Source organism: Podarcis erhardii, assembly GCF_964252035.2.
Source record: "Podarcis erhardii genome assembly, chromosome: 1".
Lineage (NCBI taxonomy): Eukaryota > Metazoa > Chordata > Lepidosauria > Squamata > Lacertidae > Podarcis > Podarcis erhardii.
In genome coordinates, this window is record NC_138497.1 from 24847757 (window position 1) to 24873623 (window position 25867).

General features: G+C 43.2%; 1 protein-coding gene across 7 annotated transcripts in view; it reads left to right on the forward strand.

Moving 5' to 3' along the window:
• The first annotated feature begins 779 nt into the window (after positions 1 to 779).
• The window catches only part of PTPN21 (protein tyrosine phosphatase non-receptor type 21), a 49820-nt gene continuing 24732 nt past the window's right edge, over positions 780 to 25867 (forward strand). For all 7 annotated transcript variants that reach the window (XM_081869131.1, XM_081869132.1, XM_081869133.1 and 4 more), the window contains exons 1-7: positions 780 to 925; positions 4749 to 5106; positions 16173 to 16342; positions 17838 to 17935; positions 23208 to 23275; positions 24473 to 24543; positions 25269 to 25356. In XM_081869131.1, the coding sequence (XP_081725257.1) occupies positions 4927 to 5106; positions 16173 to 16342; positions 17838 to 17935; positions 23208 to 23275; positions 24473 to 24543; positions 25269 to 25356 (675 nt within the window). In that variant the 5' untranslated portion in view covers positions 780 to 925; positions 4749 to 4926. The remainder of the gene's footprint in view (positions 926 to 4748; positions 5107 to 16172; positions 16343 to 17837; positions 17936 to 23207; positions 23276 to 24472; positions 24544 to 25268; positions 25357 to 25867) is intronic.

Genomic DNA, 25867 nt, shown 5'->3' on the forward strand with positions numbered 1-25867 from the left:
GGCAAGACACTTTTGCCGCAGCAGGCTAACACGACTCGAGATCGGGGAGGTTGTATCGATTCCACTTTTTGGCGGGAGGGAGGACTATTTCGTTGTCGTCGCCGCCGCCGTTGTTGTTGTTCCAAAGCGACGGGAGCTTCACGGCCGTGGCGTGCGGGCGTTGACTTTCCTTATCTGCCTTTCTTGCCATGCCGCCTCCTCCCTCCCTCCCTCCTCTCCTCTCCTCGTTGGAGCAGCAGCTGTCCCATTGCTGACATTCCCCCGGCCGACATTCCACATCTCTGAGGTCATGGGGCTGCAAACATAAGAGGGCTGTGCTTTAATGACCGCGCGCCGTATCCTTCCGCATGGCTGGAGCAAAGGGGAACGCCTCCCTCCGGAGGGGAGAGAAAGAAAGGAAGGCAAGGCAAGGCAAGGCAAGGCGGAGAGGGAAGAAAAGAGAACCCCGCGCGCTCTCGCGGCGCACGCACGGGCCGCTGGCAAGCGCGGCGTGGAGCGAAGCGGCTGGGGGGGGGGGCGCGAGAGAGAGAGAGAGGGGGGGGGCGGGAGGCCGTCCTGTGCGCTCCAGCAGTCCGGGGGCTTCCTCTGTCACAGGAAGGCGGCTGGCTGGCTGGCTGGCTGAGGGGAAGCCTCCTTTGGCTGTAGTATTTCTCCTCCCTCCTCGGCCCCGTGGAATGAGCTCCAGCCTCGGCTTTTTTTCTCGCCTCCGCTGTTGTTGTTGTTGTTGAGGCAGGAAGTGAGGAATGTTTTCGCTCTGAGAGGAGCAGAGAGAAGGAAAGGGGACCCGAGAAGCCTTTGCTGACCTTTCCACTCCCCTCAAAAAAAGAAAAGGAATACCCATGAAATGGTCTCATCCGGATTGCTCTCCAAACTGCGCCCGGATGGTTGCAGTTAAAAGTCCGCTTTCCGTGAATTGCTGCAACAGGTAAAGGGGCGGCGCGGGGGGGGGGGATGCGGAGAGGCTGCTTTTGCTTTTTAAAAGAGTTGTTACACATTTCTAGCACCGGGTTTCAGGATCTTCGCCACTTCTTTTCTTGCATCGCCCGGTCGGAGCCCTGCTGAAGGTGGCAGTGCGCAATGAAGCCCCCAGCGAGCGGATTGGTGCCCTCGGCATCCTTTTTGGGGATGGTGTTCAGAGCAAAACTTGGTTAAGATCGGGCTGCGAAGTAGATCGCGGCGCCCTCTCGAAAGGATAAAGGACGAGTGCCAAGGAGTCTCCTATCTCGGTGTCCTTGTTCATTTCTGTATGGCAGGGTCTTAATTGAAACGAATATTTGTTTCTTTAAAACGTAAACGCACCCCCCACTTTTCTGCAACCCTCCCTTAATAAAGAATCGCAGCCAGGTGGGCTGGGTATTAATAATAATAATAATAATAATAATAATAATAATATCACGAGGCTTCCTTTATTAGAATTATAAGACTAGATGTAAGAAGTTAGAAGGATATTTTGCAAACAAAATGATTTGTTTTACCCTTAGTACAGTTCTGTCAGTGAAACGCTTGCTGTTAGTTCAGTTGTTAAAAGGAGGGAGTGTGGTGGAGATGGTATAGTTTCCTGCATTAATAGGGAAGGTATTTTGTGGGTTGTTTGTACTTGGCTAGCAAATGAATAAACAAACTAGTTTTCAGTCCCAGAACAACTTTCATCCTCAACCCCCCCCCCCCAAATTTCCAATAACATTCACACTTCCAAATGATTTCAAGGGTTGATTAATAAAATGAGGACATAATCTTGATTTGTGGATCACTTTAAAAATGATTGATGTATAATTAACCCAAAGGAAAAATCCTTTTCCTTCCGTGCACTCCAGTTTTATTTTGGCCATGTATGGTGTCCCTGGACAACTGGAGAGGAAAGAAGTAGAAGTTAAGTGGGGAAGGTTGAGTCTTTGATATTAATACTTAAGTTTCTTTAAAAGTGTAGGCTAAATCAGAATATAACATCTGAAGTGTTCCTAGACCTGCTAAATAGGGAACGATGATTTCAACATATGGTTGATTGGATTTGCTAGTGTTGGCACTAAAGTGCTATCCTCTTACTGAATGCAAACTCCCTTTAATCGTGCAGATAGACATTATTTTGAAATAGGCGTATGTGGCAGCGGTGGCGGGGGCGACTAACATGACAGCAGCTGGTAGCAGAAAATAACAGCTGCTAAACAAAGCTTGGTTGTGCTGTGTTTGCAAGAATTGTGCTTGGCCAGCACGAAAACTTGTTGAATAGGTTTGAAGCATTATTCTCCCCCAAGACATTTTATAATTGCCTTTGCTGTTAATGTATTTAAGTGTAGCAATGCTGCATGTGCTCTCCCCTTTAAAAATGATTTATATAAAAATGTATAGGGAAAGTGTCCTGAATCCTCAAGAAATTTTCCCACTGTGCATGAACATGATTTATAAATTATTGGGGTGGGTGAGGGAAGAATTTATGTTTGCTTATGAAGTCAAAGCAAATGTTAGAGCAAATTTGATGGACTTTGAACATAATGGGCACAAGGCAGCCTGATCTCATCCAGTTTTGCTTAGAAGTGAATCCCACTAATTTAACTGAAAACCAGGAGTTCAGCGTGCATAAGATTGAAGGTTTAGACTTTAAGCATTGCTTCATTCTTCAATTGGAATCAGTGCAAGCAAAATTGCTTAACTTTTTGGATTGTTCCATGCAGTTGAAGGCTTCAGATTCCTAACGTTCACAAATCTTTTTACTATTATTATAAAGATCACCAAAGGTTTGCTAAAATGTCAAAATTCAGTACAGTGGTACCTCAGGTTAAGTACTTAATTCGTTCCGGAGGTCCGTACTTAACCTGAAACTGTTCTTAACCTGAAGCTAGTGAGGCCTCCTGCTGCAGCCGCGCCGCTGGAGCACGATTTCTGTTCTCATCCTGAAGCAAAGTTCTTAACCTGAAGCACTATTTCTGGGTTAGCGGAATGTGTAACCCAAGGTACCACTGTATAGTATATGCCCTCTAACCTGGGAGTTTGCTCCTGCTTCTGAGCAGACATGTATAGGATTGTAGTGTAGGTTGGTCAGTGCTGAGGCTGAGGAAACCAGTTTAAAAGTCAAACGTTTTGAAAGAATGCTTCATCTTTTAAAATGTAGTATCCCATGGATAAAGCACTGCAGCTGTCTGCAATGGAGAACTAAATGGGACCCTCCTCAGTAGACTTTATAAGCAAGAAATGGGTTGTATTCTTCACAAATATTTCGAGAGAATAATCAGAGTGAAGCCTGAAACTCATTTACTCTAGGAGAGTCATAAATAGAACTGCTGCAAAATGCATAAAGCTATGGATTGTAGTATTAGTGGGGTAAGTACTGTTTATTCATGAATGAATGAAGGTGCCATTTCTCGTGGGCTTTGTAATGCTTTGTTGTATGTTTTCACAGTAAAGTGTGTTGGTTTGTGGAGGGGGAAGACTGTATATGTGGAATCACATTTTTTCAACCTCCAAGTCATGATGTCTAAGACCACACAGAATTAACATGAAGGAAGGTTCTGTTACGTTCTTGCGCCATCCTTTAAACTTAGTAGTAATCCTATGCTTAGTGCCAGGTTTATGTTAGGCTCTGTTTAGAACAGGCATTATTTCTGCACGGAAGAAGGCTTGCAATCTGCACTAGGTACTTCTAGGATGATTTAGGAAAGCCTCTGCTAGAATTTGGTTTTGAAAAGAGTTTAGAGCTGCCTCCCCCAATACAATTTTTCTGTAAAAATAAATAAATCAACATGTTTCATTTTTCTTGGCATGGAGATGTAAAGTAACGATGCATGATGATACGCTGTGCCTGTTGCGTTTCTGTCTGCCTCACAGCCAGTCTACCAGTTCTGGCAGCAGTTTAAAGGGGTTGAGGCAATGTGATAGGATTGAAGTGGGTGGGAGAGGAACAGTGGATGAGAGCAAAAGTGAGGGAACAGGAAGAGGCACAAACAGCCTAGCAAGTAAATTAGCCAGAGGAGTTATCACCAATTGCAGTTTTGTTTGCCTGCACCCCTTTTCTCCTGATTTTATACATCGTGCATAACTCCTATTATTTTAACATGTGTTTAGTTTCAGCTGTGCATTTGAATGCTGTAGAAAATATGGAATTGATATGGTCCCTGCCCAATAAATTAAAATATACATTAAGCTTGTAGTTTGGTATTCCATAAATGTCTCTAATTTCCATATAGAACATGGGTGTGTTTTTTTATATAAAAAAATACCATTAGTTGCAAAACCCTTTTATCTATACAACATATACTTGTTACACCAACACAGATTAGTAAATCTTAAAGAGAGTTTGTGTAGTAGCTACAAATGTGAGCTGAGAAAGTTCCCAATTCCACCTAATTATCTAAGTCATGTATTTATTGGGGAGGGATAGACAAGCCCTATATTCTCAGTCTCAACCTTCATCTTCCCCAACTGTAATATGGGGCTAATAATATTGGCTGAGCCAACAAGTTTGTTGTAAGGATTCCTGAGATCACGTAAGGCAGGCATAGGCAATCTCAGCCCTCCAGATGTTTCCATCATCCCTAACCACTGGTCCTGTTAGCTAGGGATGATGGGAGTTGTAGTCCCAAAACATCTGGAGGGCCTATACCTGATATAAGGGCTCGGAGAGTTGAGGAATTTTCTGTGTTGAAAAAAAAACAAGCTATACCTTTTTTTTGGGCTAAGCTCGCCAAATGTGAACGGACATTGTGAGCTAAACCCATCTCTTTACTTAAACTCCTCTTTGCTTTCTCCCTCCGCAGAATTTTCGTCAATGCTTCCTTTGCTCAGATCTTGGAGGAGGACCTGCCACTTTTTGATGGCTGCTGCTGCAGCTGCCGGTTGATCATCTGGGGACTTCATAGCTCCTGACTATTCGTGGGAGGCAAGGCATTCCTGGAAGGCTTTCGGTGACTTCTTGTGAATGTGCTAGGGAAGAAAATGCCTCTGCCTTTTGGGCTGAAGCTGAAACGAACTCGACGCTACACAGTGTCTAGCAAGAGCTGCTTGGTGGCCCGCATCCAGTTGCTTAACAATGAGTTTGTGGAATTTACACTGTCGGTGGAGAGCACCGGGCAGGAAAGTCTGGAGGCCGTGGCACAAAGGCTGGAACTTCGAGAGGTAGGGAATGTGGTGGCAGGCTTGCGAGACTTTCCATCCTGGGATGGAGGCACCATTCAGGGGTTCCCGTTCAGGGACATAGGAAGCTTTTGCTTGGAGAGACTATTTGCCTACGCTGGAAGGGAGCAGCTTTGCAGGGGAGTGGGTAGAGACCAAGCCAGACCTACTGTTAGACAGAATGAGGCAACTGCCTCAGGTAGCAGATATTGGGGGGGGGGGCAGTTCCCTTCTTTGGAGGACAGAGCTGTGTGGGACATATGCACCCCCTAAACTGGCCAGCTGCCCTCAGTTGTAGGGGAGGGAGCTATTCAGTCACCAGTACCAAAGTCAGATTCAGCTGCCTGTCTGGCTGGCTTCTGTGCCTAGTATGGAGGCAACGGCGGGACTCCATTTTGCCTTTAACCTCAGGCGGCTAAATGTCTTGGGCAGGCCTGACCTTTCCCATTACATATTCTTTTTAACTGGAGATGCCAGGGTTTGGGTTTGGGTCAGGACTTGGAACCAGGGATTGAACTTGGAACCTTAGCATGCAAAGCAGTTCTGTTCCCTCCTATGAACATGTCACACCATGCAGTCCTCTTTGTCAGCATGTATATGCACAGAAACAGGTTTGTGCAAATGAGAGATAAATTCCACAGTTATATTGATGTTGAATCTGTGTTGCAGCCAAAACAACACAGAGTCTTGTGGCTCTTTGAAGACTAACAAAAACATTTAGGCATGGGGATTTCTAGATAAGATCCTGCTTTCTCAGAAGCAGAAAGTGGTCACCTAAAAGGTGAAGATAAATCAGAAATAAAAATATTTAAATTTCTGTTGGAATTTATATATCACTTTGCTACTTCACTCACCCTCAAAGCAGCTTACATTCAACATGCAAATAAAAATATGATGTAATGATCAGTGTAAGCTGCTTTGAACTTTTTTTTAATGTTGCGTGGGATAAAAGTATAATAAAAGACACATTGCCTTCTCCAATGCTGCTCAGCCCCTGAAATCTCTTTAAAAACATGCAGCTAATTTCTGCTGCATTCTGTACTTTAGAGGGTAAAGACTTTTGGTTACTCCATCCTGGCTTGTTGTAAAAACAGCCTGTATGTGCAAAACAATGGCAGGAACTCTTTCTGCACATGGAGCTCAGCCTTTCTATGTTCACTAAATTGGAAGAGTCCTGAAGATATATGAAAATAGGAAATGGCCGTGAGTCAGACCACTGGTCTGTCTAGCCCCTGTCTCTGGCTGGCGGGAGCGCTCCAAGATCTCTCCCAGCCTTGTTACCTGAGATCCCTGTGGCAGGGATGGGGTGGCCCTCCAGATGTCATTGAACTCCAGCTCCCATCATCCCGCATCAGCAAGTCATGCCAAATGGAGGAGGCGAAGGAAGTAGCAATGTGCTTCATTTGGATCACAAAGTTGCAGGATCCAACTTTTCAAAGTGCCGAACCGGAGTTACCTTGGTGCGGCGTGCTCTGTTTTGAACTGTGTGTGCACGTGGATCAGTCCCGTTCTCTGTAACAAAGCAAACCCTTGCGCATTGCTCCACATGGGGCATGGGGCATGCTTTTTCTTCCTTCTTATCTGTCACAAAGTGGCCCTCAGTGTGGGCAGAGAAATTGGAGTTCAAGATGGGTCAGCTCAAGGCGTCCGGTTGTTGATGGAGATTTTGCGTGCCTGTGAGCAAGCATCTTAGAACTGTTGCCCTCTTAAGCTTTTCTTCCATTTATTTTCCATTTTATAAGTGTGGTGAGAGCAGAGAGAGAGAGAGAGAGAGAGAGAGAGAGAGAGAGAAGAAAGGGTGCCAGAGAAATAAAGAAAAGCAGGTCCCCACCCACTTTTGGCTCCTGTCCTGTCAACACCTGTTGCAGCTCTGCCAACCACTGGTATGTGGCATTCAGCAGATTGTGCGCAAGGAAATGTTACCCAGCTCTAACCACTACCCCACAGATATTTTTCCTTATCTGATCTGTGCTCCTGGTATTAGGACAGAGTCAGAATTACGAGGGATGGCAGCAGTGGCATAGCTAGTGTTGCTGAGTGAAGGGTCTGGCCTGCTTTGAATGTATCCGAGTAGAGATGGCTGTTGCGGCAAAGTTAAGAGAATATCATTTATTCTTGAACTGTTAGCGGTAGATCCTGCCCTTGCTGAGGAACCTCTTCTGGCACTGACCAGTGCATGCACCCCTTATGGAGGACACTCCAGTCACCTGATCCTCTTTTCCATTTTAATTTGGGTTCTGAAATATTTTGGGAAATGGCAGGAACTCCTTGAAGTGAGGTTAGTAAATCAGATCTAGGGAGTGCAAACCAGACTGCTGAATTTGAGCAGGCTTCCTCACGCTCTCCAGAACACATTGTTGTACAGATTTTTTTGGCAAATAAATACTTGTTCAGCAAAAAAGGGAAGCAGAGTGATGATGGAATGGGATGGGATAGGAAAGGAAACAGAGATAAGGTAGAGAACAGCACTCACCAAGTGTGAAAATAATATTCTTGGCAAACTGAAAACGTTGTTTTGCTTCCAGTGCTGTTAATTTTTTTTTATCTGAAATGTTGAGGCAGTTATGTCCACTTTAAATATTACATAATTTTGGAAGACTGTTTACCACATTCCAGGTGTGGGTTGCTTCTGAGGCAACCACCTCAGGCCTGTATTTTCAGACATAAACCCACCAGAGGTCTTGCCTGTAATTTTTTAATTCCATTTTTATCCCAGCCTTTCTCCAAGGATCCTGGGAAGGTATATATTTTATAACCTTTTTGAGTCCACGGCTCGCTTAATCAACTTCATTCTTTCTGCAGAATCCCTGTGGGGCTCAGGAGCCCTTGCCTGCAGAGCTGGCAGCCTCTCGCCCTTTTCTGAACACCTTCTCTTGTGGAGTCTTCCCTCAGCTTCCTTTCCTCTCCCCTCTCCTTGGGAGTCCTCCAGTCAGCTACTGCTGCCATCCCTGGTCTCTAAGCATCACAACTTAATTTGAACCCAGGTCTTCTTGGGGGCCTACTCCAACAGTCTAATCCAGGGCTGGGGAATTTACTTCCCTCCATATGTTGCTGGACTACAACTTCCTTCATCCCTGACAACTGGCCTTGCTTATTTGAGCTGATGGGAATTGGAGGCCAACAACATCTGGTTCCCCTGCCCTAAGCCCCCAAACCACACAGTGATTACAGCAACAAGTCTCTGACCTTGCCTCCTTTGTTCTTGGCTGTCTGTAAGGCATCCTTGAGTTATCTTTGTAGCAAGGTGAGTCCACATGGGCCATGGTAGCTCCTCCGGTAATGTCCTCCTTTCTGGGACAGACAGTACTATTGCTGGGAGGGCCTCCACAGGAACTTCTACCATGATGCAAAGAAGTATTTTGCATTGTCTCCCATGCTGAGAAGACAACCTAAGGAGAAATAAATGGGGGGTTAAAATTCACTGAATGGGGCACCAACACCAAGAGGCAGGGAACAAGAGTTGCCAAAGCAAGTTGACGTTGGAGCTAAGAGAAAAGAGCAAGGAAAGTGCAGGAGGGGAGAATGAGGGCAGTAGGGCAGGAGGATGGAGCAGGGAGCTTGAGGGAGCAAGCCAGGGCAGTAACAGGAAGCAACCGGGATTAGAGAGAGACTGAGCAAGAAGGCGGCAGATATCCCTGGGGCTTATCGCACAAGCATTTAGTCCGGTAGGCTGGCACAAAATTTAGAATCCATTCAACTTCCAGGGTGTTAAAAGGAAAATGCAATGGTCTAGTGCAGGGGATAGGCAACATGGTGTCCTCCAGATGTTGTTAGACTACAGCTCCCATCAGCCTTAGCCAGTGTGGCCAGTGGTCAGGCATGATGATGATGGGAATTGTAATCCATCAACATCTGGAAGGCCACCATGCTAGCTGCCCCTGGTCTAGTCCTTATGGTTTTGGAGAATAGTTTAGTCATTACTTGCAGAAGGCTTAGGAGATGATGAAATGTGGAATAGTTTCTCTTAATAGTCTGTCCTTTTCTGCCTCTTTCTCTTCTTCAACTGCTGTACCACTTTGTCATCCACCCTGAAAAGTGCCATCTAACCAAACTCATACCACTCCTCAGTTGTTCTTTCTCCATTAGTGAAACCTGCATATATTATGTAAAATAATATGTGCCTGTTGATCTGACGTAATTCAGCCCTGAACGTTGTGTTTCTATGCAATATATATATATATATTTAATGCCACATGTCACCTTGTATATGTTGAAAGCTTTGCTTTTGGTCCAATCTCTCCCCCCTCCCCTTTTAAAAATTGTTGTGCACTATAAACATGATGGAAAAAGCTAGTTTCCTAAAGCAGGATAGGCTAAGGCACATGTATTGTGCTATTTGCAGAATGTGAATTGCAGGGAATGTAAATACAATCTGGTTCTCTTTTGACACACCCTGGCTAAGAGGCCAAGTGGTAAATGTGCCTTCATTAAATTCCAGGAGTCAGTGTGGGCAGAGTACAGAGATGATTGAATGGAGCACAAGCAAATTTTGCTGCCGTAGTGTGTTTGAGAGACTGAACACTCCCTGCAAAAATGCATCCAAAAGCATTTTATACTCAGTGTCAAACTATAGACAGGATGCCAAGTTCCATGTTTCTTTTTAATTCTCTCTCTCTTTTTATAGATAAAAAGTTGTCCTGGAAGATTGTGATCAAGAGTAGAGGAGGCAACGGGCTGCACAACCCCTTCCTCTTCTAACATTATTTGGGCCACTGCCACAAAGATTTTCTTCCCTCAAGAGCGAAGATACAGGCCCACTTTGCACATGGTGTCAAGCTATAATTTAGCATTATGTACATAAGCAGCAGTGAGCCTCAGCTTGGTGTACACCCTCCCTTCTGGTCTGTCTTCTTTACTCCTTTGGTGAAGCTGTGAAAAGATCAGCCTTTCAGATAACTAACTTTGAACTGGGGGAGAACTCTAGTTTAAACACAGGCAAGCCTGGGTCAAATCGTGGTTTATTATCCTGGCCTATGAAGCTACAGTTGAAACTAACAATGATTTCCTTCTTTTCTAACACAACATGGAACTCTAGTTATTTTAGAAGTGGATACTTCCAATTTCTTTGTTGCCACAGCAGAAGAATAGAGTATGTTCAGGGGAGTCCGTGAGCCTGATTCTTCATGTTGCTCATGCACACAACAATAAGTTATGGTTTACATCCAAAACAGCCCCCATTTCCCCATATTTCTACCCCAAAGGCATATGAAGACAGCACAGGGGCAATATTTAATGGAAAAGTGGCCGAAGGGGAAAGGGTTAAGCAATACCTCATTTTCTGCTATTGCGTTTCTGATCACAGCCTTGCAAGGCTATGTTCCCCATCCCCTCATTTTAGAAAGAAGACATTACATTGAATAAAAAAGAGACACACAGTTCTGTGAAATGCCTAGCATGGCCCTTTTGTGCCAAGCATCAGGCCACAAAACCAGGAGCCCTTGGGCTGCAGTTGAGGCCTAGCAAAGTGAGCCACCAAGGGCAATCTGTTCTCAGACTTGAGAAGTCTCTCAAGGAACAGAAGATAAGAGGGATAGCCATCAACTTACCACAGGTGAAAAAGTGAAGTCAAGCAGCCTAGCTGTATGAGCTGGTGGACCCTGGCAAGACCAACACGATCTAAACTTGAGCATCCTTGTCACCAGAAACAGGAAATGAAAAGTATGTGCAAGCAGATGGCCCTAGATGCAAATTTTCAGTCTCTTTAGATTCTGGTGTCTGGAAATTTGCAGATACTCTCACAAATCTTGCCTCCCTAGAGAAATGTCTCATTTGTCTGATGGGCTGGTGCTAATTAAAAGATAATCTTTTAGAACATGCATCTGCCACATAGCTAATTAGGTAATAAGTCAGTGTGAGTGTGATTGCTACATCAAACACTATTGCATCGTGGATTTATGGCATAGGCTACGATCCACACACTAATTAAAGAGACTTGGACGGAAGCCTGTTCCACTTGGAATAAAATTGGCTTCAACATGAGTATTGTGACCAGACCTGTTTGTGAATTGCCCATTCACGTTAAAAGGTGACAAAACTGATCTCCATTTCAAAGCTGTAGGATTGCTCACAAGGACCGTGTCTCTGCTTCAGGCAAAGTCTGAATCCAGAACTAAAATGGGTTGCTTAGGAAAAATTCAGACTTTGTCTTAACTTTACCAAGCATCAATGTTATGATAGTAATAGTAATAATATTTTATTATTTATGCCCCACTCATCTGAGTGGGTTTCCCCAGCCATTCTGGGCGGCTCCCAACAGAATATTAAAAATGTGATAAAACATCAAACATTAAAAACTTCCCTAAACAGGACTGCCTTCAAATGTCTTCTAAAAGTCAGATAGTTGTTTATTTCCTTGACATCTGATGGGAGGGCATTCCACATGCAGTCATCACTTAATTGTGTAGGGCAAATAACTTAAGTAAGCAAAGAAACATTTCCATGAAGAATACTACCACATAAATCAGCTTCTGAAGGGGAATGGAAGAAATTGTCTATGTTCTGTATTTATACTGTAGGTTAGAAACTTATGCTGAATTGTGGGGGGAAACAATCTCACTTTGACCTCATAAAACCCTTAGTTTATAAGTTATTTCCCCTCAAAAAAGGCTGTCTACCATACCCTAGCATTCCTCTAAAACTGGGCTGTAGTCACCTGTGTTTCTGCAGGCAGGTGAATTATTAACTCTTTAAAGTATAAACCCATATCTTCTTCCTCAAACAAATTTAGGAGAGCTACCCAAGCAGTAGACAGTGTGGTGATCTGTTATCGCACCAATTTCTTGAAAAGTATCATTGGACTTTGGACAAATCCCACCAAAGTTGACGATGGGTAGCAGAAACCTGGCAGTCCCTCCAGCACCTTGGTGGGGGATGAGGGAATCACATAAGGCAACTTGCATGGTGTTAAGCACCATTTATGTATACATTTTAACTACAATTTCCCATCTCTCGCTGAGATACAGTGGAGGGGGTGTTTCTTCCACATATCCTGTTCAACCTTGTAACGTAGGCTGAGCTCTTTTCCCCGTATTATTCTGAGACTATCTGGACTCAGATTTTCAGAGAAGTTGGTAAAGTTTCAAAACCAGTCCCTTCGTGCATCCATCACTTTATTTCACTATTTCCCCCCCTCCCCCAAATCCAAGAATTGTCTGGTAGCAGTTTCTCACATAGCTCTTTTGTTCAAAAGAAGTGGAAAGCTGCACTCAGAACAGTCAGGATAATTGGAAATCTCTTTCGTCAGAATGGGGACCACGTTTTCAAAAAAGTTGCAAAGGTGACGTAGGACTTTATTGAGAGATAATCACTAATCTGGCCTGCTGAATTCAGAGCTGCTTGTAGGTGCTATGAGGGGCTTCTTCCTTGACTGCCATTGCTAAGCCTCCTTCTGCATCTGAGATGGCTTGAGTCAATCAGTCCCGGGCATCTGGTGTTTTGGATTACTGTTACGAAGTAATCTGCTGCAAGATTTTCAGCTGTCTGGGTAGTATAAAAGTGTCTTCACCAGATTCAGCAACAATTCATGTTCTTCGTTTCAAGGAAAAGAGATTTAATACACACCCCTAATAATTTTGCGTTTTACTTCTCATCAAACTTCTTTGGACTATGTGAATACTAAATTTCATGGTTTTGAGTCATATGCTCATAGTTTTGGTACCTATTGGTGCACCTAGGTAATTTTGAAATCTGAATTTAGCATTTACTGGTGTGTGCTCTTTAGATGGTTATGTTGTGTTGGTCTCGTATCTATTTATTTATTCATCTATCTATTACACATACCCTGGTGTATCCATATCACAAGCGCTGGAGGTTGTGGCACAGTATACAAGACAGTGTGGGCTTCCATAGCCTTGATACCCCATGATGCATGGACCATCCTAGATGGTGTTTCCAGTGTTCAGCAGAGCAGGTCCATTGAAATCAATGGATATGTCTAGGTCCAATAACGTCAGTGGCTCTACTCTGAATGGAACTTACTTAAATGCCACCCTTGGTTAGGATATAAACACTTGTCTAAATCCCATTGAAATTAAGTGAAGTTCATGTTCCTTTGGTGTGTCCTGGCAGTTGGCTAGAGAGACCAGAGATAATTATTCTGCTATTGTATCAGCTGGGGAAGTCCCATATACAATGTATTCGCTTGATAAATATTCAGAACTTTATATTGTTCTCTTTGGAGTACTGGCCCAAGTCAGTCTTGCCTAGTTAAAAAATAAATACTGTTGCCATTCCTGTGTTCTTGTGAGGGAATTATTTCTTTGCCCCTGCGGCTCAGTTTTCCTTAATTTGGTGTTCTGTTCCCCACATATATTTTGTATTAGTTGCAGGGTTGAGTGCTACCCTCTCTCCCCACCTTTTCAGATGTTCCATGCACATTCAATAATATTGCTGTTTCTTGTACCTCTAACAAAGAGGGCAATTAGCTGGAACATAACTGTGTAGAAAATCCACGGTCCTTTCTGTCTAGGCTTGATTTACTGCCCGGAGGTTGAATGATGAGTAAGTTGCTAAAATAAATAAACCTTGCAACAGTGTTAATCTCAGAAGCTTAACATATTTTAAGAGTTATGTCATGTCGTTTCTGCAGGGCTAGGTAATCTCTTGTGCTATGGATAGCTTTAGCCGTGATTACAAAGTGATTCGCTTTTAGCCCATTCAGCATCAGTGCTCCAGGATGCCTGAATGCCACCAAGAGCTTGCGAAACTGAAATATACCTTTGTATCCGTGCATGTGAGCTGGAAACAGCACATTTTATCCCAATTCTACGGGGAATCGCTTCTCCCATCTCAGGAGCTCTAGAACTGAAACACTAGAACTTTCTGGTTGTCTGAATTTGGTGCCGGTGTCCTTTTCTCTGTAAAGCCAAAGGGGTAAACAGGATTCTGCTGTATGTACTTTAGATTATGTCCATTTTATAGTGGCAGCATCAATTGTTACGTTTTGTGCAAGTTAGAAAGGGGAGGGCAAGCTTGTTATCAATCCAGTATTGGCACAACAGTGCCATAAGCTGCTGTTGTTGTTTGTTGTTAGCATTAGCATAGCAAACCATAGCATATGAATGGCACATCTCTAGAAAAGGAACCACCATAACATTCACATTCATCCCTTCTTTTGCTTGCCTCTCCCTTCCTTCCCATGCACAAATGTCTACATTTAGATTGCAATCTCTGTCAGGCAGAGAACTGCCATTTCAGCTAGGACATCTGAACCAATAAAAATTGGGCTTATCTTCTTACAAAGTAAAACATTGGCTCTTACATTTTATGTTCACATTAGTGGATGCAGTCTAATAGGACAGTAAGCAGCTCCGACATTTTCATGGTGTTTCCAACAGTTGCAAACTAAGGCACTATTTCCAGTGACTCAGGAGCACTGCTATTTTTTCTGGATCATGTGACAGGAGCCCATGCTGCATCTCGCCATTCTCTATTTGGTGTTTTTTTTGGGGGGGGGTACATTTTGCATGTGATTACATATATGAAGCAGCTGGTCTTTGATGCAAGGATGGTGATAATTCAGCATTAGTTGCTCAAACACCAAAATGTCTCAGTGGCCAGCTTAAATCATGGCACAGAGCCGAAAGATTAGCAGTGGTAGCCCACATTTGTTACTATAACTGGCAAGCCTGCTAAATGCATTAGCACCTGGGCAGATAGAGATCACCTGCAGCGATGGCAGCTTTGTGTAAGAAGCATTATCATAACTTCAAGATCGAGTTCCAGTGACTCCCAAACTGTATGCTAAGGGACACTAGTATGCCTTGAGAGAATTGCTGGGGTGCTACAAGTAATTAATGCATTTATTAAAAGAATCCCATGAAACTAAAGTCCCTACCAACAGGAGAGGGTGTCATGGGCTTTGAAGACACTCGAACTCAGGACGCAAGGGAGAAACATGTTAGGAGGAAGGCACGCTTGGCAAATCCACACCGTGATCAACTCCGGCCTGGAAACCAATGTCCTCACTGTGGAAAGATGTGTGGATCCAGAATTGGCCTTCACAGCCGCTTACGGACTCATTGTTAAAACCATGTTTATGGAAGACAATCTTAGCCGACTACGAGTGATCGCCAGAGAAGAAGATACAGATCCACTGTTCTGGCCTGGCCTCCTTCCAATCAGCTGTCACTGGGGACTGGCCACCTTGCTGCATCATTGCGCTGATATAATTTGATCATTCTCGGATGTAGCAGGGTTGCCATGCATCTTTGCATGATGAGCCACACTGCTCCGTGAGAATGCTCAGATCAGTGACTCTTGCAGAAATGGAGCAGGTGGGAACACTGGAAGCTGCCTCCTATGCCAAATGAGACCATTAGACCTTCTGGCTCAGTATTGTATCATTATTATTATTATTATTATTAGTAGTAGTAGTAGTAGTAGTATACTGCCCTATACCCGCAGGTCTTAGGGTGGTTCACAGGATAAAATCACAATATAAAAACACAAAATACATAATCAAAATAAAAACAAAAACAACTCAATAACCCTCCCCCCCAATATACTGTATTTTTCTGTGTATAAGACTATTCCCCCCCCCCCAATTTTTAAAGTTTCAAATGTGGGTCGTCTTATAAATGGAATGTTTAAAATATTTCTTAATTTTGGGCTCAAAAAATAGGGATCGTCTTATACACGGGGGCGTCTTATACATGGAAAAATACGGTATATTGACTGTCAGCAACTCTTCGGGATTTCTGTACACAACATGGGCTCTGCTGCTGGTTCCCCAGAGGGGAGGTGATTTTTTTGGCCTTGTTTTTGTCTGGTGTTGGAATGAAATGTGCCATTAATTTTGTTATCCTTAATAATAATAATAATCATTCTTATAATGTACTCCTCAAACAGCAGAAGCTTGGGAAGCACCGCTGTAGAAACTGATTTTATTTTAATTGTATTGCTTTTCTGCTTTGTTGCTCCCCCCCCCGGGCTCCTTTGGGAGGAAGGGTGGGATGGACTCTTTTAATAAATAATAAGAATAAATTAACTGCAAAGTGTTCCAGGTTTCACTATGGAATAACTGAATAACTGAAGATTGGAATAATCTTCCTTTTGCCCTTTTCTCCTAGATCACTTATTTCAGCCTCTGGTATTTCAACAAGCAAAACCAGCGCCGGTGGATAGACTTAGACAAGCCTCTGAAAAAGCAGCTGGACAAATATGCCTTGGAGCCAACTGTATTCTTTGGTGTGGTGTTTTATGTGCCTTCTGTCTCCCAGCTTCAACAGGAGATTACCAGGTGAGTGGTGCAAGCATGCCTGCCATGTTCTGCAGTGAGAAGGGAGCATCTTTTAGCTGTCTTTACCTGGCACTTTTCAGCCTGTAGTTTTCTGTGTGTATCTTCTTTTCAGAACAGTGAGCATGATGTACCATATTTTTCGCTCTATAGGACGCACTTTTCCACCTCCAAAAATTAAGGAGAAATGTGTGTGCGTCCTATGGAGCGAATGCAGGCTCCTTGGCTTCAGTGATAGCAACGCGAAGCCTCCGAAGCACAGAGGGAGTGCTCCCTCCGCTCTCCGGAGGCTACGCATTGCTTTCGCTGAAGCGTGGAGAGCGAGAGGGGTCGGTGCGCACCCCTCTGGTTCTCCAGGCTTCAGGAATAGCCGCCGGAAGCCTTTGGAGCGCAGCGGGAACTCGCGCTGCGCTCCAAAGGCTTTGGGTTCCTTTTGCTGAAGCCAGGAGAGTAAGACAGCAGAGAGGGAGAGCTGCGCAGCGCCCCTTCAGCGAAGTGGGAGGAGAAATGGAAGGGGCTCTGTTTCTCCTGCCGCTTCGCTGAAGGGGCGCTGAGCAGAGGGGGAGATTTTTTTTTTCTTGTTCTCCCCCTCTAAAACAAGGTGTGTCCTATGGTCAGGTGCGTCCTATAGAGCGAAAAATTCGGTAGGTTGTTGAGGTTGCGGTCTGCCCATGTTTACTATAAGCCTTTCATTTTAATTAACCGAAAAGGTGTAGCAGGCAGGTATATTATATTAGCGCACGGTGTTACACTCTAGGTGTAGGTTCCCGTTAGAAGCCGCACCATGAAATGCATGGGGCACCAGCTTCTAAAAACTTTTCTTCTGAACAGAAAACTTCAATAATACTACTTAGGATATTGGATTTAGGATTAAGGACTAGGTAAAATATGCACTCTTGCCCCACCTTTAGAAGTTTTTATTATTTGAGTTCTTAACTATGACACAGGTGTCGATACGTTTTATGTTGTCCCATAAGGGAACCTCTCCTGCAAATAAAGTATGCTCCTTTTGATTGAGGGTGCTGGTGGAGTCACATTTTATGTGTGATACAGGGTAGTCCCTCTATTCTTCTCCTTAGCATGGATCCTGCATTCCCCCTGTGGGACCCCCCCCCCCCCAAAAAAGGTCAGGATGCTCCCAAGTTCCAGATCACCTCCAACTGTAGCTAGAAATGCGACTAGGTTATGTGTTTGGCAGCACACAGTCAGAATCCCCAGTCTGACCCCTGTGCCCAGACTCCATGTTACGCACCCAAACCCGAAATGTTGTCTGCAGAGGGTGATCATAGTGTCACCCTGCTGCCCAGACAAGCAGGAAAGAATATAATTGCGCAAGCATAAAACAGGGTTGGGTCACCTCCAGATGTTGCTGAGTTATAACTATCTATAGTCATCCCTGACCTTCGCCATGCTGGCTAAGGATGATGGGAATCCATCAACCTCTATTTTCACAGGATTCGGAAAATTGCCCTGAATGCATATTCTCTTTCCATAATAGATACCAGTATTATCTACAATTGAAGAAAGACATATTGGAAGGAAGCATCCCATGCACGTTTGAGCAAGCAGTGCACCTGGCTGGGTTAGCTGTTCAAGGTAACTAACATGTTTAGCTGATTTTAGGAACTGCTTGAACTTCGTGTTCCTGGGAGAAGTGGGTGCATGGCCCACAGTCCACCAAGGCTCTGTCCCCTAAAAGGTGTTTCAGCACTTTTCTATGGAGCAATCTGGGTTGAGGGATCTTAGGCATACAGCAGCTGTTTCACCAGCCCATGACCATCATTGTGTAGCTGTTAGCTTTTCAGCTGGAGAATACTCTTTGGCAGGCTAGAGATAGCAACAAACTCCAGGTCCCTTCCCGCTCACAACACTGCGAGGTAGGCAAGGCTGAGAAATGGAACTCGCTTCCATTTGAAGTCAGTTGAACTTCCGGCACCTCCTGAATACTTTTATTTTAAACTGGATTCTGATTTTATTATTTTGTTTTTGTACTGAGTTACTCGCACACCACTTACAGACAATTAAGTGGTATGTAAACAGATGATGCAATGAATGAATGAATGAATGAATGATGTTTTGCCTAAAGCTTTGTTAGTTTGATTGAGCCTGGGATTCAAGCGCCGACACTCATCACTCTGCCTAGTCTGCTGCACTACACAGATTTGGTGTGGTACTCATAACTAGTTTCCTAACCCCAATACATACTTTTTAAAAGTGCTGTTGCAAACTTACATGTAACACAATAGTAGCTTTATTTTTTATGCTGTAACTAAGATAAGTAGGTGATAACTGTTCCGTATTTAGTGTCCCCTGCTGACACCATCAGAAGATTGTAATTTTATTTTATTTTTTTAATGAATCACTAATGTGTTGAGGTTCTGTGACACCCCACTTACAGACTGGCAGTTATAAAACAAACTGCTGTGTTCCTGCCGTTCCAGCTATTAAGATAAGGAGGGGTTCATCTTTCAGTACTGATTTGCTGATTCAGGGAGTTTTAAGTTCTTTTTTTTTAAAAAAAAGGAAAAACGCACAGGTAGAAAAGAACTCACACAGAAACGACTACTTATTTTAGACTGATGCAGTAGCAATGATCAGAATACATTGAAGATAAGAATACATTGGCCTTCCAGTACTGATTTCCTTTTTCTTTTTAAAATCTTTATTTTAAGAATGGTTTGTGGGGGAAATCAACAAAATCAAATAATACAATATATAAATAATCAAGATCAATAAATAAGGTTCCATGCACTCAATTGCTCATACAGATTGCACATGCATTGATGCACCCATGGCTCAATCTACATCTGCACACGTTCTTCCTCACTTCTGACAACTGCCGTAGTCCAACTCCCACCAGTGCATAGCTAGGAAGGCCATACTGTAACCCTGCTAGCCTTACATGATAAACCTAAAACCAAATTCTCTCTTGGGAATCCACGAGCGGCGCATTGAAACAAATCATTTTCTTGTCGCTTTTAAACTCCTGCCTCAATTCTTGTTTGTTTGCAAGATCCAGACCTTAGTGTATATCAAGGGAACTCTCCTACCATGTGCCTCCTTGTTTGCAAATGAAATAAAAAATAAAATCATACCTCTTGTCCTCTGGATACTTTTAATTTGTGGGATTTCCCCCCAGAGAAGGACTATTTACCATACCTGCCTTGAGTAGCAATACACTATAGGATTCCGAACTACAGTTTTCAAAAGTTTTACTATGGATGCCTGTGCTGCTGTAAGCAAGTGCAAAATAAGCTCTTCATTTTTTAAGATCTGTAACCTCCCCTGCGTACAAATTCAGTAGAGCCAAATAACATTTTATTGTGTTTTTTTATCATCGGAAAGTCACATCTCCCAAGAGCATGGCCAAAAGGCTAGTACAGTGGTACCTCGGGTTACAGATTCTTCAGGTTACAGACTCCGCTAACCTGGAAGTAGTACCTTGGGCTAAGAACTTTGCCCCAGGATGAGAACAGAAATCGCACGGCGGCGGTAGCGGGAGGCCCCATTAGCTAAAGTGGTACCTCAGGTTAAGAACAGTTTCAGGTTAAGAACGGATCTCCAGAACGAATTACGTTCGTAACCAGAGGTACCACTGTAAGAAACTTTGCAGGGAAGTGTGTTTATTAACATTGTTAATAAACTGCAGATACTTTATTAGAATTGTAGAGTTGGAAGTGACCGCGAGGATCATCTAGCCCAGCGCCCTGCAATGCAGGAATCTTTTGCCCAACATGGGGCTCTAACCCACCACCCTGGGATTTAACTATCTCATTCTCTACCGACTGTATAACTGTAGAGAGGATAGCTCCAATAACAGCACTTTATTTTAGAAAAGAGTTGGAGTCAAATGCAGTCCTGCATATTCTTTTTTGTGAGCCTTTAGGTCAGGGGTCAGCAAACTTTTTCAGCAGGGGGCTGGTCCACTGTCCCTCAGACCTTGGTGGGGGGCTGGACTATACTTCGTAAAAAAATATATGAATGAATTCCTATGCCCCACAAATAACCCAGAGATCCATTTTAAATAAAATGACACATTCTACTCATGTAAAAACACGCTGATTCCCGGACCATCTGCGGGCCAGATTTAGAAACCGATTGGGCCAGATCTGGCCCCTGGGCCTTAGTTTGCCTACCCATGCTTTAGGTTGTTTTGTTTTTTTAAAAAAACCCGTGACTGAACTCGTATATGCATGACTACAGTACCACACAAGGTGTATGAACTGCAGTTCAGACAGCATGATTTGAACATGCACTACAAGAAACTCAGGTTTCCTTTGGACCACTTTAAAACCATTAGAGCCCCAATGCCTTTTGACATTTGCAGGATAACTGCTTGAATATAGGAAATGTGCTTTGCAGAAACTGAAGTTAAAACCAGGCTGCCCAGAACTATAACGGTATTTCAAAAGGTAATAACAAAATGACTACCCAGACTGTTGAAATTGGCTGTCATTTTCTGAAATGCCTTTGAATGATGCATTCATTCTCCCTTGGTATGTATATCCACCACGCTGAAAGGAAGTAGGCTTTAATACCTAGGAATTATGATTTTGTTCCTTTCCTACAATCTTCATTTTCCTCCTTGCCATTTTCAGTGGTGTTACCTAACTATAAAGCCCATTTCTACTATTTTACACAGAAAATAGCAGTGAAATTGCAGCAGACTCTGAGCAGAAGCTATGCAGTGCAAATTTGCGCTGTCTCTCCCCACTCCCACCCCCACCATCGTATTGGATTTTTCCTTTCCCTACTTCTGTCTTAATGTTTTCCTCCTTTACTTTTATCACTCATCCTCGGTTCCATTGCTCATCCTTGCTTACTGCAGAATGTTAGGTCCCAGGAAGGACAAGAAGTCACATTCTTTCTGTGTTCACATATACTCTAACTGTCCCTATTTGCCAGAAGCCTTCCCTTTCCTTGGTTACCTGTCCCAAGTAAATTACAGTTGTTATTATTATGTTCCCATTTTGCCCCTTTTAGGGATGCCATTTGAAATAGCGGTGGCATGTGAGTTGCTGGAGTTGTCCTAGTATGCCCCACAGAGGACCTTAAGGTCCACAAACGACAACATTTTGGAGGTCCGAGGTCGCAAGGTGGTTAGATTGGTCGCAACTAGGGCCAGGGCCTTTTCAGTACTGGCCACGACTTGGTGGAATGCTCTGTCACAAGAGAGTAGGGCCCTGCGGGACTTGACATCTTTCCGCAGGGCCTGCAAGACCGAGCTGTTCCACCTGGCCTTTGGTTTGGACTCAGTCTGACCCTTACGTTTCCCTCCCCTTATGGTTTTGATCTATGGGCTACTTTTAAAATGAGGCTGCATTTTAAATTGCATTTTAACCTGTATTTTAAATTGGTTTTTTCCCTCTATTATGTTTTTACTGTAATTTTACTGTTGTTAGCTGCCCTGAGCCCAGCTCTGGCGGGGGAGGGCGGGGTATAAATAAAATTTGTTGTTATTATTATTATTTTCAAGGTTTCTCCTCCTTGTTCTTCAGCAGTCAAATCTCTTGAGCAGGGTGCAGATTCTTCTGCCATCTCTAGTTTTTGGGGCAGGGAGTCCCTTGGCAAGATGCCCTTAGTGAGCCCCACCCAAATGGGCCCACTGCTTTGTAACCACTGCCCCCTCTGTTTTCCCTTCTCTTGCCCTCTTCTGCTTACAGCTGCCAAAATAAAGAGGGTGAAATAAGCAAGGGCTTCTCCTTGCTCCCTATCACTGTTGGCTTTCTCATTTAGTTAGTTAACCCCAAATTGATTGAAACAAAAATTAAAATGTTGGAATAGATTGCATAAACATATTAAGAAGGTAGAGTAAAAAACAAACAAAAAACCACCAACCAATAATTGGTGCAGCTCAAATGCCCAGCACAACAAAAGCTTATTTTCCTGGTGCCAAAATGAAAGCTGGTTCCAAGTGGGCCTCTCTGGGGAGACCATTCCATAGATAAGGAGCTACTACAGAAAAGAGCCACTCTCTTAAAGAGATCAGATGAGCAGGCAATGGCAGCAAGGAGCAGCAGAAGCCAGGCTAGAAGGCTCAAGGCATCAGTAGTAGGTCCCTCTGCTGAAGGATGGGGCTTTTCCTGACAATGCACAACATGACATTTTACAACCTGCAGAGGCACATTTTGAGCTGCAGCAGCATAATATCGGACATTTGTGTATTTAAAAATATATCGCCAGCCCAAAGAACAAACACACCGTCTTGGCTTTTAAAACCAGTGGAGAACTGCCCTAAATGAAACCAGCATAGCACAAGAGAGAGTTGCAGCCCTCAGCGATTCATAATGCTCACAGACAGCAGTTTTTAATTTGGGTAGAGAGGTGTTTCCAGTGTGGCCTTATTTTCATCTGCGAAATGCGGGAGGCAGTATCACTCTTGGTTTTAACTTAGTACTTTGGTGTAGCTGCTATATGCCAGAAAAGAAAACAACCACAAGAATGAGGTGGATGCCTGGCAGGGAAAACGAAGAGAGTGCTCTAAGCCTCTGGTCTATTTTCCTTTGCTGCCTCCGTTTACTTGCTATGAATGGTGATCTCGTGTGCTAGAAAAGACTTGCCAAGAACGTTATTTGCCAGTGAGATCAAACTGATGACTTGAAATAGCTTGTTTATGCAACAACATTCTTTAATTTCTTTTCTTTAGCCTCATCTGGCTCTTTAATAATGACTGTTCAACAAATTATTACTTGTTTAATTGCTCTTGACCAATTTAGGCAGTGTAAACTATATTGGCTTTGCACAATTTTATTTTGAGATGAAAAACCAAAGGGCATCAACCACTATGCTGTATCTGTTATGAGGCTTTTGTGAAATAGTGAACTTCCCTATGCACTTAATTCCTGCCTGTTTTCTCTTAATTCCTCAGCTGATTTTGGAGATTATGACCAATATGAATCGCAGGAATTTCTACAGAGATTTGCCTTGTTTCCTGTGGTAAGAATAGCTCACTTCTTCCCCCCTTCTCTCTCCAATTCCGATTTTGGAAATTACTGGGGGAAAACAAACTGATGTAGAGTTATCAGAAGTGAACACATTCTGCCTGATGGTAATCTTTTTATTTTGTCTTTTAAACCAACAGATGTGTGTTAGTCTTTACTTTATTGTAATTCACTTTAAAGGATTGCCTAAGAAGCTTTATAAATATAAATAGTTTTTTTAAAAAGTCATTCTTCAAAAGTAGGTACCATTCATTACTAAATTCCCTCCCCCCCCCCTTTTCAAAAGGGTCATTTAGATACCCTTCCTGTTCTGAAAACTTGTTTAATGTTAATGCAGTCATACCTTGGGTTACAGACACTTCAGGTTGCGTTTTTTCAGGTTACGGACCGCTGAAACCCGGAAGTGTGGAATGGGTTACTTCCGGGTTTCGGTTGCACATGCGCAAAAGCACCGAATCGCAACCCGTGTATGCGCAGGCACGGGTTGCGAACGCTGTGGGTTGCAAATGTGCATCCCTCACAGATCACATTCGCAACCTGAGCGTCCACTGTATCATAATAAAAAAACCCTGCTTATTAGATGAATTTCCCCTAAATTGATTTCTGAACTTTGAATTTTATGGTTATTCATGTTTTTATAGTGTATTTTATGCTGCTTTTACAATTAAGTGTTTTAAATTTGTTGTTAGCCGTCCTGAGCCTGGTTTTTGAACCGGGAAGGGCAGGGTATAAATAAAAATTTATTAATTATTATTATGACTGGTTGTTCCTAGAATCATCCCATCAGTAAACAAATATTCCAAGGACTAAACACCCTCACCCAAGTGGCTCCCAATGGGGGGAAACCCCTTTGGTGGTGAGCCCACGGCCCAAGGAAGTGTTTCTTAAGGAGGTACTGATGAAGGCAGGCACAGGTGCCTGCAATCAAGAACTGCTGAGTCAAGCCTGACTCGGCCCTCTAGGAAGCCAAGCTCTCTTACAGAGCTAAACTGCTCTGCAAGCCTACCAGAAGTTGAGATAGCAGGCAATAGATGTTAAAGTGCACTACTTGCTCTCTTCCTGGGTAGATGGCCCAGGCTTCTCCCTCTACTGCTGCCTGGGGTATATGAATGTTCGCCAGCCCTTCATTAAGTTTGGAGGGTTGTGAATTTACATGCGAGGAAGGCTCATGCTTTCTGTTCTGTCGCTTAAGGGTTGGTTGCAAGATGAAAAGATCCTGGAAGAAGCAACCCAGAAGGTGGCCTTACTCCATCAGAAGTACAGGTAACAGTTCTGAAATTGTGCTGCTGTTTCAGGTCTGAATATTGCTAGATGAGCTTGCTCACATATGCGCTAGTGCAGATGTAGCCCTGGCTCTGTGCCTAACTAACACCAATTTAAGCTAAACATGATTTCCAGTTTTCAGAAAGTTGCTTCAAAGAGGGTTAATAGAAACCCCGGTTTGCTTTAACCCATGTTGTTGTCAGCATGTTATTAGAATGAGAGGGAGAAATTTGCTCAGATATTGGGCACATATTCCTTGAGTGTGGGTTTGTTTTTGCTAACCACATTTTTCAGAGATCCAGTATTATGTCTGCACTGGCCCCAAACCAAAAGGCTGCAGCAAACCTTTTGAGTGCCAGAAACCTGATCATTGGAGATACATGAAGCAAGGGAAACTGTAAAAGGCTTAGAATTATTTTTTATATCCTGGATATAATGCTTAAATGCACTGATATTTCATGATAGGGCAGTAAAATACTTCTGTCAATAAATACCTGAAATAAATAATTCCACAAGTGCTTATGGAAGTTAAACAGTGGTCATTTTAACCCTCAGTGTAGTTGCTTTTTGCAAAAAAATTTCTGCACCAAGTGCAGATATTGCACCAAGTGTATTTCTGTTGGGGAACATACAAGAAAAGTGGACTCTTGATATGCTAAAAGAAGCAGTCTAACCTGCCTCAAGAAGCTACTTAGCAAATTGAATTTCTTTTTTTGTTTCTGAAGGGGCCTCACTCCACCTGATGCAGAAATGTTATATATGCAAGAAGTTGAGAGGATGGAAGGATACGGTGAAGAGAGTTATCCTGCAAAGGTAAAGCTAAGTTTCTTCTGTGAATTTGTTGACTGTTTGTGCCATGACTTCACAAAGGCATGACTATAATAAAAAAAAAACTCTCTCTTTGCATTTTTAAAAAAGGTATATTAAGCTGACTCAGGCCTAAGTCACTTTGGCTTGTTACTTACAGTTCTGAGATATCAGAATATTTTTGCCGAAACGTCAACAGATTGCTCAGATGTCAAACTTGGATTGCTCAGGTCTCTGTTCAGCATGCAGAATTTCTGAACTTAAAACATTCCAGATTTTCAGTTTGGAAACAAATTAGGCAAACAGGAACATTGTTTGATTCTTTTATCATGTAATTTATATTGCATTTTATGTAGAAAGGCAGGGTTGTTAAAACACAATCAATTTTTTTATTGTTTTCACATAAATCCACAAAAAAGACAACTGTCCATATCCATCAACACAATAAGAAAAAAGCAATATACCAAATACCGTACCCAAATAATAAACCATATACCAAACACGAACCCATAGTATA